The 14,166-nt window shown below is 46.0% G+C and overlaps 1 protein-coding gene across 1 annotated transcript in view; it reads right to left on the bottom strand.

The window, feature by feature from the left end:
• LOC138489172 (probable hydrolase PNKD) overlaps positions 1 to 14,166 on the bottom strand; it is a 371,993-nt gene that overhangs the window by 14,431 nt on the left and 343,396 nt on the right. Inside the window, exons 7-8 of the mRNA XM_069616830.1 lie at positions 5,444 to 5,530; positions 4,544 to 4,659 (exon numbers count right to left, since the gene is read on the bottom strand). Of these exons, the coding sequence (XP_069472931.1) occupies positions 4,544 to 4,659; positions 5,444 to 5,530 (203 nt within the window). The remainder of the gene's footprint in view (positions 1 to 4,543; positions 4,660 to 5,443; positions 5,531 to 14,166) is intronic.

Below are 14,166 nucleotides of genomic sequence, written 5' to 3'. Positions count from 1 at the left end.
ATTCATTTTTTGGATTTCCAATGCAACTCCGACTTACCTTAACTATAGGGCAGCGACCGCCACCTTATAATAAACATATTTACTTCCACAACAAGTAATTCTGTTGGTGTCAGCACACCAAGTAACCTAGTTTTAAAATCCATTGGTACTCCTAGTTTGCACAATTCCAGTATATGTTCAATTTTATCATGTAAATAGGTTTTCCCAACCCAGTTGTATTCCCAGTTTGACAATTCCAGGAATATACTTTGTATGGAAAACTTCCCCATACTCCAGTATGCTAACTACATTTGCTTGCTCTTTAATTTGGAACAATGTGTAGTGGAAAAGAACATTCTTTCCATAGCTCGGCAGGGATTTTGTCCATCACTGCGGACACTTTATTAGGCCACCCGGCTAATTAAAGAAACTTGCAAACCATCGAAAACACTTAAGTAGGTCTACTTGAAATAATGCTTGTGGGCGCAGGCATACCCATGGTGAAGCCAAGAGAGCCCCTAGAGCATAAAATGTACACTTTAGTTCTTGCCCTCAGTAACCAGCTGTGACAACTCATAGGGCAAGAGGAGGGAACTTGAGTATTAGCCCAATGTACAATAATCGAGACCATGACCTGGTGCAAGGGCCTTACCAAACACCTCAACGATGAAGCCCGATCATAACTGAGTCCAGGATCAAGACAATGGCAAGTATCAAGATAGGCTGGGCCACATTAAAATCATCCAGAGACTGAGTGACCTGAAGGACAATACACCCTGGTGCAGACACCCCAGGAAATTTGGCACTGAGAATGGAGAATTGACCTGTGGACTAAGGCCGTTAGGTGCTACAGAATAGATACCTCTACTTTAGTTTTCCGATCCTCTCATTTTGCTTAAGAAATTCCCTCCGACGGTGGCTCCTTCCCGATGGCCATTCCTCCAACCCTCAACTTCTTTATAAGCATGGACTTACAATCTTGCATCTAGTTTTAGGGCCTCGCCCACGATAACTCCCAGTTTACCACTACCCAATTCCAGTGTAATCAGATTTCATTGCTACACACTTTCAGTACAGTACCCATTTGCAAGATGTCGGCATCCAAAATTCAAGCGTTGGAACACTTTGACTTTACTAGTTTGCGCCTAACTCGCAAAACCTCAGAACGTTCCCTGTTAGAAAAGCCCAGTAGCACATTCACCTTAGCAGACACCTGTATATCCCATTTTGAAAATGTTAATTGACACACACCGAGTTTGCACAATCCCAGTATACTTATAGTTTGATAACCCGTGTACACTGCTGTGTAAAATCCTAAACCGGCCCCAAGTATCATGGATATCAGGAGGAACCCAGCTGGTGCCGCTCACGATACAAAAAGTTCACACATATCCCTGAGCACCATAGAACACAAAGACAGGCAGCGTGATAAGGCTCATCACAGTGAGACATGGTTTTTGGGAAAGTCTAAGTGCTGCCCAATTACACACATCTTATGTGCCATACTCTGCTGTTTTCTTATCAGTTTGCTGCAATCACCAAGCAGTGATGAAATCCCTTTGGAAAAATAGGCAATCATTCTGAAGTATCAAGGTGTGACTACCGAGTACAACCAAAACTGCGAAGATCGCTGCAGACGTGACCAATGGCTTTTCTCCAATGACCTTCTGTGGACACACAAAATGGCAGTCTGCGGGGAGACCAACTTCACTCTTCATCATGTGTGAGGCCTCTGAATTCTGAGTACCAGAAATTGTGGGCTTTCTCGAGTGTTCTGGGTTTACTCTATCACTCCGAAGTACACAGACTCGCGTTGTAATCTTCAAATCTTTCGAACTTAAAAGAAAGCTCCAGAACCTTTGAAGAACTACAGATCTATTGGGTCCATATTCACATATACTTTGGGCAGCCATCTCAAGACAGCTATAATTTTCAATGAGATTCTTTCTGAAGGACTCTGAGTTGGCATTCATCATTTTTCCACCGGCTACTTGGAGGAAGCATTCCAGTTCAGAACCAGGGACCCACACCTTGATTCTCAATTCATGAGAAGATTTTAACAGTTCCAGTTTTTTATCCTTTGGACGAAGAATGGATTTTAAAAGAGGTTTCAACATTGCATTTTCTTGGAGACTGTGCTTTCGGATCTTCATCCAGAGCTCAAAGATAGACAAGCACTTCAGCTAGGAACCCGAGCTCTGCGTATCGTGTGCCACTTTCTGCACTCCTTGCATCTATTCCTCCCAGAGGTTACCCTGCTGGGGTGAGCCCTGCTCGAGAATAAAGGTGAAACTAAGAGCTGGGGAGATCAGGTTACACTGTCCAGGGTGAAAACGTGGATCTTGACTGGTTAGCAACTTTCTGCTTGGTCTGTCATAAGACATCATGATGTACTTACAACCTACAGTATCCTCAATACCCAACTACACCCTCCCCTCAAAGCTCACCCAATCACAGCATACTTCCAGCACCTTCAGAATTTGAACCTCACAGTGCACCGCCATACCCTCATTGTGCACTTCCTCTCCTGGTTGTGAACGTACCACGCCAGCACTGCACACACTCCTGCAACATAGTACCTCCATTGCCTCACTGTGCACTTCCATAGATTCCAGGGAAGCCCAGGTTTCGGCAGTATGCAGATCTCTTTTTCTTAGGATGAAGATCCTAAGGAGGATTTTACCTTTTTTCTCACTGGAGCTACGGCCGAGATTAGTGACTTCACCAGTTACGGGCTCCTTGGATTACTGTAATGTAATGGAATCTACCTTGGACAACCTGACTTTCTGATCGACTGTCTACAATTGTTTCCAAATGCTGCAGCACGCCTTGCGCTGGGAGCTGCAAGAATGTCTCACTCCTCAGTCTACGTCGCCAGCTTCATTGGCTCCCAATTAAGAGCTGTATTCAATTCAAATTTCTGTGTATTGTGCATCAGGCTTTCTACAATACAAGGACCGAATACCTGTAGGTTATGCGGACTAGATATATTCCTGCAAGGCAGCTGCGGGCTACCTCTCTGAATTTGTTGAAGGTTCCCAAGCTCCGTAAGGCCCGGTTGAGGGACAGGGGGGCAGTGGGGATAGAGGGGAGATGTTCCTTCTCTGTTTTGGCACCTTCCGACTCTGCTTCGGGAGATTACGGACATTGAGTTTTCGTAGGACCATAAAAACCCATCTATTTTGAGTCTTTTTGTTCGCCTTCTATCTCCGGTGATTCTCATGTCTGACTGCTTCTGCATTCTTCTGTCTCCTGCAGCTAGGCGCTTCAGGTCATGCTGGAGCACCAGGCTGCATCTTTAAAGATTTCGTCCATGCAAGTGGGAGGTACTGTAATTGTTAATTCTTTAAAGATGGTAAATAGCTCTTTGGATTGTGAGTTGGCCGAAGAGATTCTGTTGTTGTAGGATTCTGATTTGGCTTTGAATATAGATTCTTTGTATTTTTTAGCAATGGTTTGGAAGATATCTTTAGTGGTGGTGTCACAGTTATGTTGTAGTGTACAGTTGTAGTGGTGTCCGATGTAGCATCACCCCCGTGTCATCACATTAAGTTGTGCTGGACATCCTGCATATCGTCGCCATAGTGACGTAAAAGCTTGTAGCTGCCATGCCCGAGCGTGGCTGTGATTGCTCGTGACAGCTAGCTCATAGCATATCTTTACCCTCCCTTTGCACCTCTACCTACTCCACTTCCCCAACACACCGCCACTCCCTTAGTACACATGATCAATGTTCTACTTGGTTCGTCAAACCCATCACTCTAGAACTGCAGCCTGAATGTGCACCCTAACCAGCAACTTATTCACTATGCACATCCACTCCACAGCAGCACACTTTTGTCCTGTAATGGCAACCCTTCCCAACACCACTGCACACCTCAATTTGCTCACCATATGACTTTGCATAGATTTGTCAGTTTTACCTCCAGGTGAACCATATTTTGGTCATCGTACACCTCCTCACACCCACTGCAAGTCTTTTTACTTATAATACACGACTTCCCCACCCATAGTTACCTTTGCTTATTCACCCTGCACCACTGCTTGATCACTGCACACTACCTACCACATTGCTCGGTGAACACCGCCATTCCAACAGGTTCTGCCAATTTAGCAATATATTCTAACCTTCTATGCTGAGGTGTCTTGCAGTTGTTCCAGTTTAACAGAAAGAAGGTAATGAGAACAGTCTTGCATGGTGTGGATCCTATGCAGACCCAACAGCTGAAATATGCGGTCTTGTGGTGGATATACATGACTAGAACTGGCTCTGCAACGCCATCTTATGCACGTTGACACTTAAATCTACTGATCTGATTACTCAATGGCCTACTCATGCTTTCAATCACTAGGAAACAGCTCAACCAAACCATAGTTTACCCTCCGAATAATGCCGATGCGGGAAATGGAAATTAAGGCGGTCATTTCATTTACTGTTGGTATGCGATCACCACCGAAAGCCAGAGTGATCCAGCACCTCCAGTCCCTACCAGTTATGTGCCCTACAAATGCTGCATGCAATGTCACCCTTTCATCACTGCACCCCCCACGCCCGCCAACTCACCGTACACCTCCTCTCCAGTCTTTGCTGCATCACCCACTGGAACTTCCTCTCTCGTGTGGCATTTTCCGGCTCGACCACAGCAGCAAACGTCAAGTTATCTTCCGCGTACTCGTGGCCTAAGTGTAAGAACAGGAAGCAGATAAGTCAGAGAACAGGCAGAGGGGAGGTGGTGTGGGTCCTGGGGAGAAGCAGAGGGAAACAAGTGAGGGCAGCAATGTTCGGGCCCAGCAGTACAAGCTGGGCTCTAGGGTCCGACCAGATGGGTGTAAATCCGGGAGATGCTCCATTGACTCCAAAGCATCATCAATGACCTACTGTTGGGATTGAGACAAGGGTATCTTCCTGTGCATCTTAATTTCAAGGGCACGTTGAGTTGTGCTACATTTACATGTTATAAAATGTATTGATTCATTGATCACTGTACACATACACATTGCACCCTCAGAAAATGCCTGGCCTCCCCGACTTCAACAGAAGCCATCACGCCCTACATACGTGTCTCCCATAGAGTTCAATGGAGTGCCAGATCTTCCCAACTAACCTGCCTCATACCTATCAAATAAGCTGCATTCCGCACACCATTGCTCTAAGGGAGCAATAAAGTTCATTGCCCAGAAAGAAAATCAAGCTTAAAATGTAGTAGCCTTTATCCTACCAGGTGAGGACCGTTGCAAGGAGCAATGAGCAACACTGCCCTACATTGAACAGCAATGAACCCAGAGTTCTCGACCTTTACCCTACCAGGTGTAGCCTTGAGTCTGATCTCAGAACGGGAACCTATGGGGTGCCTTTTCAATCAAAGGTAGTGTGTTCCAATCGTCCTGTACCCCTCACCTGGTCTTCATTCCACTATAGAGGTGTTCGATATCTCACATGTCAGATAAACGAGGAGGGACCCACCTGGCCAGAGCAGGGTGTCATCCCCAAGAGCCGCAGCAGCATCCAGCGAGGCCAGCATGGTGGCTGCGGTCCCCTCGAACATCCGCCCTGAGGACCAAAGAGCAGGGAAACGATTAACAAGACACACACCAAGACACACACACACACACACACACACACACCAAGACACACACACACACACACACACACACACACCAAGACACACACACACACACACACACACACACACACACACACACACACCAAGACACACACACACACACACACACACACACACCAAGACACACACACACACACACACACACACACACACACACACACACACACACACACACACACACACACACACACACACACACACACACACACACACACACACACACACACACACACACACACACACACACACACACACACACACACACACTGATGAGAGTGTCTTCATCGCTTAACCATCGTTTCACCAGACAGTCGGATAGACGTGGCTGGGCACATTGAGCTCAGCTGGAAAAATGACAGTTTAAAATGAGAGCGTGAATACCACACCATAGATTTACAAAGGAATATTATGGAATGGGAACATTCTGAAGGCACCCTGAGGCCTCTCCTAAGTGGAGGACATTTCATAAGCGTAGATCATTGGCTCTCCGGAGGAATGAAAAAGGCACTCTTTTAAGCTACATCTTGACACGTTAACATTTGAGAACAAAACCCCATGAAATGTTCAAATGAAACATTTTGAATTGGATGGCTGGCAGAATTGTGTGATCAAATTGTTGATCTTAGCATTTGTCTTCCTTGCAGTCTAAGAAAGCGAGGCTTCAGTATGGGGCAAATGACATGGAGCTAATATTGCCATCAAGTGGATTGAGTGCCAAATATAAAGTGCTTTCTAAATTGCAGAAGGAACTTCAGATGACATTATGGGAGCACAATAGTCATGTATAGCCAACAAAGAACCTTGCCAGAAGAGTGTGTACACAAGATAATCACTAGAGTATAGAAAAGCAAACAACTGCACTGCTTTACATTTGTCCATGTCAAATAAATTGACATTGCGACAATCACAAAATAAACAAACTATCCTGTATTAAAAAATGTGTTCAATTAATATTTTCAAAAAGCAGAAAAGAACCTATAGTAGCACAACAAATGTACAGGGAGTAACAGAACAGCGATGGAATTACGTTAATATTAATCACAAAGTGGTCATACAACTGCTTTTGCACTAGAATCGTTACTGATCTAGTTTACTAGCCCAACATGTTTCAATCCCCTCTTCAGTGCAGGACCTTCTTCATGAGGGGTGGGGGGGACTCATAATTGATAGTATGCAATAGTTGCAACGTCAACTTATGCGGCATAATAGTGCCATGAGCACTCAAATTAACTGCGTCACAATATGGTCACACAGTCAACCCAGACCTTCTAGGGGGAAACCTCTGGTTTAAATTGGTGATGGAAAATGATGCAGAGTACACAGCAGTGCAGTGCCCCCCCCTCCTGCCCCCAATACTATGTATCTTGTAAAACAGATCTATCATTTCTGGCTGCATTGGTCAACCCACTTTACTGCGGTCTTCATTGGGGCCGGGCCCCATACACTCTTTATCCCTCACCTCACACTACCTCTATCACCTCATGGAACCTCTATGTTTTTATTTGTTTAAAAAACAGGGATGTCAATTTCGAGTAGAAATGACTTACAGTAGCATTTATAGATGGCAGAGTCATCCCGCGAGGGGTGCCTGTACAATAGCACCAAGATGAGAACAAGTGGAGAGCCAGTTTGTGAGAGTGTAAAAAAAAGAGTTGGACATATACCGGAGACAAAACAAACCGAAGAAATATTTAGTAAAATAGACTAAGGTGACTTACAAAAGGTTACATTAACGTAAACAAAAGGGGGGGCTTCAAACTAAAGAGGTGTACTATATAAATACACAAGATTATATTAAGCGTTACAGGGAGTATTGCAGGGTAGGGTAGTCTCCCTGTGTAGCAAATAAGTGAAGTTTAAGCCGAGCATGGAAGATTGCACCCATGCCCTAAACTAACTCCAACCTCAGCGGTAAAATACAGTGAAATGGTCTACCACAAAATGTTGTGAAACGGATGCCAAACTGACCACAAAAGTGATGGGTGGAAGGTTTCGAATGAATCTAAACCACTGGCAATTGCTCTGGGCCAACCTTCCACACCACCGTTTTTTAGCCCGTCTGCGCCATTGCAAAAGGGGACCAGCCATGTGCAAATCAGTCAGCAGCTGCCGCCACCGAAGGTAGCAGCCCAGCCCGAACTGCTAGGCCAGGTCCCCTCTGCACAGAAAACCAAGCAACCCCAGACATGTTTCGGCCTTGTAGGACCTCCTCAGTGAGGTGCAGCCTGGTTCCCTGTGGCGCAGGGAATCTAAACCCTTTTGCAATGGCGCAGACGGGCTAAAAAACGGTGGTGTGGAAGGTTGGCCCAGAGCAATTGCCAGTGGTTTAGATTAATTTGAAACCTTCCACCCATCACTTTTGTGTCCAGTTTGTTTCTCCTTGTGAGAGAGGGTATGCCCAGACGTGGGTCCCTTGCTCGCTGCGCCACAGGGAACCAGGCTGCACCTCACTGAGGAGGTCCAACAAGGCCGAAACATGTCTGGGGTTGCTTGGTTTTCTGTGCAGAGGGGACCTGGCCTAGCAGTTCGGGCTGGGCTGCTACCTTCGGTGGCGGCAGCTGCTGACTGATTTGCACATGGCTGGTCCCCTTTTGCAATGGCGCAGACGGGCTAAAAAACGGTGGTGTGGAAGGTTGGCCCAGAGCAATTGCCAGTGGTTTAGATTAATTTGAAACCTTCCACCCATCACTTTTGTGTCCAGTTTGTTTCTCCTTGTGAGAGAGGGTATGCCCAGACGTGGGTCCCTTGCTCGCTGCGCCACAGGGAACCAGGCTGCACCTCACTGAGGAGGTCCAACAAGGCCGAAACATGTCTGGGGTTGCTTGGTTTTCTGTGCAGAGGGGACCTGGCCTAGCAGTTCGGGCTGGGCTGCTACCTTCGGTGGCGGCAGCTGCTGACTGATTTGCACATGGCTGGTCCCCTTTTGCAATGGCGCAGACGGGCTAAAAAACGGTGGTGTGGAAGGTTGGCCCAGAGCAATTGCCAGTGGTTTAGATTAATTTGAAACCTTCCACCCATCACTTTTGTGTCCAGTTTGTTTCTCCTTGTGAGAGAGGGTATGCCCAGACGTGGGTCCCTTGCTCGCTGCGCCACAGGGAACCAGGCTGCACCTCACTGAGGAGGTCCAACAAGGCCGAAACATGTCTGGGGTTGCTTGGTTTTCTGTGCAGAGGGGACCTGGCCTAGCAGTTCGGGCTGGGCTGCTACCTTCGGTTGCGGCAGCTGCTGACTGATTTGCACATGGCTGGTCCCCTTTTGCAATGGCACAGACGGGCTAAAAAACGGTGGTGTGGAAGGTTGGCCCAGAGCAATTGCCAGTGGTTTAGATTAATTTGAAACCTTCCACCCATCACTTTTGTGTCCAGTTTGTTTCTCCTTGTGAGAGAGGGTATGCCCAGACGTGGGTCCCTTGCTCGCTGCGCCACAGGGAACCAGGCTGCACCTCACTGAGGAGGTCCAACAAGGCCGAAACATGTCTGGGGTTGCTTGGTTTTCTGTGCAGAGGGGACCTGGCCTAGCAGTTCGGGCTGGGCTGCTACCTTCGGTGGCGGCAGCTGCTGACTGATTTGCACATGGCTGGTCCCCTTTTGCAATGGCGCAGACGGGCTAAAAAACGGTGGTGTGGAAGGTTGGCCCAGAGCAATTGCCAGTGGTTTAGATTAATTTGAAACCTTCCACCCATCACTTTTGTGTCCAGTGAAACGGATGCCGCCAGAGGGGCGTATACCCTTAAAACATTCTAGACACCCCTCTTTCCGACCCCCTCGGCTGATTTCCCTTAGTTAAAGGGAATGATGTACCATAATATGGTAAGTGTGAGTGGTGGATTGATTAAATCCGTTCACAGCGGATCCCTGCAATGTCCAGCTAACAATGGACCGCTATGGAAAGACGCTCATATGCAGAGCCAACTGAACGGTGCATTTTGATCATTCAAGATCTGATAATTCACATGCTTGAAAACACAGCAGAAGGACAATGAGGATGTTCTAGTTCCAACTCCAGGCCTCGAGGGCGGAAACCTGATGGGTTTCCAGGATACCCTCATTAATATTCACGAGCAGAAATGTGCATACATTTAGAATCCTTCTATGCAAATGTATCATGAATATTAATGAGGGGTATCCTAGAAATCCGACATGGATCCAGCCCTCGAGGCCTGGAGTTGGACAACCCTCTTGGATTTCCATCAGTTAAAATCCATAGATCATGGGAATGGTGGAAATACCTACATTGTATACATCTTTTCTATTGTATCATGACACCATTCACGTGAACTGCAGTTTTCAAACAGCAGCTATTCGTGCAGTAAACAGAGCCAAAACATGCGATATAAAATAAATGCACAAATACAAAGATCATTTCATCTTTGGTTACTGTGTGTTCTGTGCCATTGTACAAGTCACAGATGCAATATTTGTTCATTGTTGTGCCCGTGGGTCAGGGGCCTAGAATAGAAGACCACATCTGGCATTATTGCAAGAAATCTGTATGATTTTAAATATAGCCTCCAAACCTATGTGGCAATGTCACCCTGAGCTGCCAAGTACAGATTTCCACTGCAATTTTCCTTCGTACCTGGTTAGCACATTGTTGGATTCCAGCAAACCTGCTTAGCACATCACTACCAGTTTGAACGTACACAAAGCAGATCATTGACACATTCCATTTTCCCCAGTTGTTCCAGTATGCCAGCTTGGCACATCATTGTTAAGTTAAATTATGCACACAGTTTCCAGTTTTCCTTAGGACGTACATCATGGCCAGATTCCATTATGTTTTCTCCCATTACTGACTGCCGGTATTATCGACCTTCTCCGAGCAGGCTCCCTTCTGTTGCCATCACCGAAAAGGAAGGCCAGTGGTCACCAGGGTGGTTGAAGCTCTCAGCAGGCAGGGAGACTGCAACCGGCGGTGGACGCAGCAGTATCTGCCATTTGCGATGGCTGGCTGAATCCTCTGGCCCAGCCAGGCTGCAGCCTCAGACTGCGCCTACGTCTGGGAACATCGTTATGGCACGTGTTCATTACTCGTCATATCACTGAACCCATAGTTGGCAACATATGACCCATTGCAATCTGTAGGTGCTTATCCAGACCGGTTTTTCTTTCTTGCGTTCTGGGACGTGTAGTTCCACTCCCCCCCAACCCCCCCATTATAAAACTCAGACTACAAGTCCCAAAACCACTTGGAACTGGTTGTGGTGCTGGAGCAGTGACCAGATGTATGATGGTTTTCGTGCCAGTGAAACTAAATAAGGCTGGCGTTTAAAATTGAGCATTGTCAGGATTTGCTCCACTGGATAAAGCATCACAATGTTGGTCTTTGTGCTAGTGCTACGACAGCACAACATGGGTAATTGCACGTGTGCTGCTAATGGTGGAATGCACACAAGCGTGACATTGGTCATTCGGAGAACCAGAAAATGTGTGCAAGAACGAAGTAAATAGGGTCTATGTGCCAACTCTAAAGCCAGCAATTCAGGCCCGTCTTAAAGGTTCCCCTCGATGAAAACATCTTGCAATACTGATACAATACCAGTTTGCACACAACACATCTTGACACGAAAGAGCATGTCATGTGATAGGTTATGTCACTAAATGGCATGAGAGGTCATGTTTATGATGTATTAATGGGCCATCATGATATGGGCATGCTGTCTTTAGAATTGCCGCCTAGAGAAGACGTAATGTTGCGCCCCGGAAGCAGGAAGTTAGGGTTTGCAGGGAGCAGGAAAGTGCAGCCTTCCAAAACCTGATATTCACATGGTATGCTGTGTCATGGTATATCAGTTACTGATATAAATATATATAAAGGACATGTCATGATGGTGTCATTACTTACATAACATGCCCTTCCCAGCTATCTTTTGGTTTGGCATTTCCAGTAAGCTTGGCATGCCCAGTAATGTCCCACATTGTCATTCCCAGTAAGTAAGATCGCAGTAAGGTCTCAATTTGACATTCATATTAAGCTTGATATTGCAAGTAAGATAGAAATTCCCAGAAGGCTACCAGTTAACCAATACACTGAGTTTTACATTCCCTGTATGCTCCCAGATTGGCATTCCCAGTACACCTGAAATTCCTTGCAAGACCCAGTTTGAAATTCCCATTTTGACCTTCCATTAAGCTCCCAGTGTGACCTTCCCTGTAGGCTTGCCATTACCAGTATGCTCACAGTTTGACATCCCCCCCCCCCCAGACCCTAGTTTGAAATTCCCAGTTGTGGACGGTCAGCTTGACATTCCCAGAAAGCTCCAAGTTTGACATTGTCAGTTCCCAGCCATTCCTATTGGCATAGCCATGGCCAAGGGATAAACATACGACTCAAAGCCAACTTTGCAAGGTTCAAGGGTTCTATTTTAATAGAAACACTAAACTATTGGGTGGAACTGAAGCGATATGAAAAGGAAGAAAAATAAAATGTAACTCAAGCTTTCTAGAGGACCTTTGGTCAGTCCTTTCCTTTCTCACTTCCTCTCCACCAACTGGCAATCAAGCGACATTCAGTCTTCGGGGCTTGTGAGACCAGCACTTCTTTCTTGGCTCTTGCACTTAGTTGCTTGGCTTTGGTCCGAGTCTGTCTCGTTCTCCTCTTGGGCTGTAGCTGGCCATACCAGCCTTGGTGATCTAGGCTGTGCGCACATAGTCCAGGCTTCAGACATCTCTGGGTCTTGCCAAGGATGCAGTGGGCCTTGGGGTTGGGCTTATCAAGCTCAACGTTGATGATGCTGGCCACAGGACCTGCTACGGTCTTCCAGCACAGAGGTCTCAACCACCTTTTCACTGGTATGCCCCCCCATTGTCCCAGAAAACCTACGCAGACACCACCCCCTTCCCTGCGTATATTCTTCTCTCTCCTGATTTATCTCCCTTTCTGCTGCGAGAATTTGACACACTCTGATCCTCTCTTCTCTACTCTTGCCCTCAGCTCTCCAACCACCACTGGTTCTCCTCCTCTTTGCCATTCCCTGTTAGGGGAGTTTTCCTAAAGTCCCCTTGAGGTAAGACTGCATAAAATTATCCCTTGGCATACAGGTCCCCAATTCTTAGTTTAAGTCTGTACTACCCAATGGATCTTGGTAGAATAGCCGCACAGCCAGTCTTATCATAGGAGGAAGATGTGAGTGTAGGCAAGTACATGTGCCCAGTAAATACAACAGTCCAAAGAAACACTTACATTTTAAATGTTATATCAGAAACATACGTGTATTATTAATTACACAAGTAATGAGTAATGTATATACTTAATTCGCTAGACAGCACACATAGGAATTCTTAATAGTCCATTACTTCAATGGTAGTTGCTCGCGGGTAAAATTGTAAGAGTTTAACACTGATAGTTCTACCATATTATCGGTACTACCGCGCAATCACGTTACTTCACAGATATACGGTAATTATATTTAAGTCTTTAGGAAGGAAAAGCATTGGTTATACACACAGCAGCAGAGCTTAACGTTCAAAGAGACGCTTTTGCTAACTTCTAATACGTTTGAAGTCCAATCCCTAACTATACGAAAAAGTCAGTGTAGGAGTCGAGGTAAAGTTTTACGAAGTAGCAGAATCACAAACGTTCCATGGGATTTATTTATTTATTTATTTATTTATTCGCATTTGTTAAGCGCACAGGCAGCCCATAGGGCATCGTGGCGCTCGTTACAGATATGAACATGACTTGTTATACATACAGAGAAGTCATAACTTAGTTGCAATAGAAAAGTTTACAGATATGAACATGACTTGTTATACATACATAGAGGTCATAACTTAGTTGCAAGAGAAAAGTAGTAGCTATAGGAGAGGAGAAGAGAGGAGAGGGTGAGCAGACATGTTGGAGGAATTAGTTGAACAAGGTGGTTTTCAGTTTTTTTCGGAAGGCAATGAGAGAGGTTTCTGCTCTGAGCGTGCTAGGTAGTGCGTTCCATAGTTTAGGTGCGATGTAGGGGAAGCTTATTCCACCTGCTTTAGCTCGCTTGATGCGTGGGACCCTAAGTTGGTTAGTGTGGCATTGTCTCATTGGCCTATTGGAGTGAGATCTGACTAGCGTGTCGGACAGGTATGAAGGTGCAGACAGCTTAATACATTTGTGTGCGGTGGTAAGTATTTTGAATGTAATGCGCTCTTTAACAGGTAGCCAATGTGCTTCCCTTCTGGCTTTCGCGATGTGGTCTCTTTTAGGTATATTGAGGCCTGCTCTTAGTGCATTATTTTGTGTTATTTGGAGTTTATTGAGATTGGAGTTGGAGGTGCCCGCCAGTAGCGCATTACAATAATCTAGTTTGGCTCCAATGGTGGCTCTGGCAATGGATAGGCAGTTATCTTTAGTTAGGAATGGTTTGATTGCATTGATGAGCTTAGTGCTCAGGGCGGAGGCAGAGACAATGGAGTTGACTTGCTTTTCCATGGAGAGTGATGCGTCAATGTGGACTCCTAGTGTTTTAACCGAAGGTAGAACTGGGATGACACAATTGTCAATGCAGAAGTTGGTGAAGAGGGGGTCGAGGTTTGTGAGAGTGGATTTTTGGCCAAGGATGAGGATTTCGGTCTTGTCTCCGTTA

The sequence above is a fragment of the Ambystoma mexicanum genome, chromosome 9 (genome assembly GCF_040938575.1).
Source record: "Ambystoma mexicanum isolate Mex_15411 chromosome 9, UKY_AmexF1_1, whole genome shotgun sequence".
In the NCBI taxonomy this organism is placed as follows: Eukaryota; Metazoa; Chordata; class Amphibia; order Caudata; family Ambystomatidae; genus Ambystoma; species Ambystoma mexicanum.
Note: the sequence above shows the minus strand (reverse complement) of the source record. Positions and strands in the feature narration are given on the sequence as shown.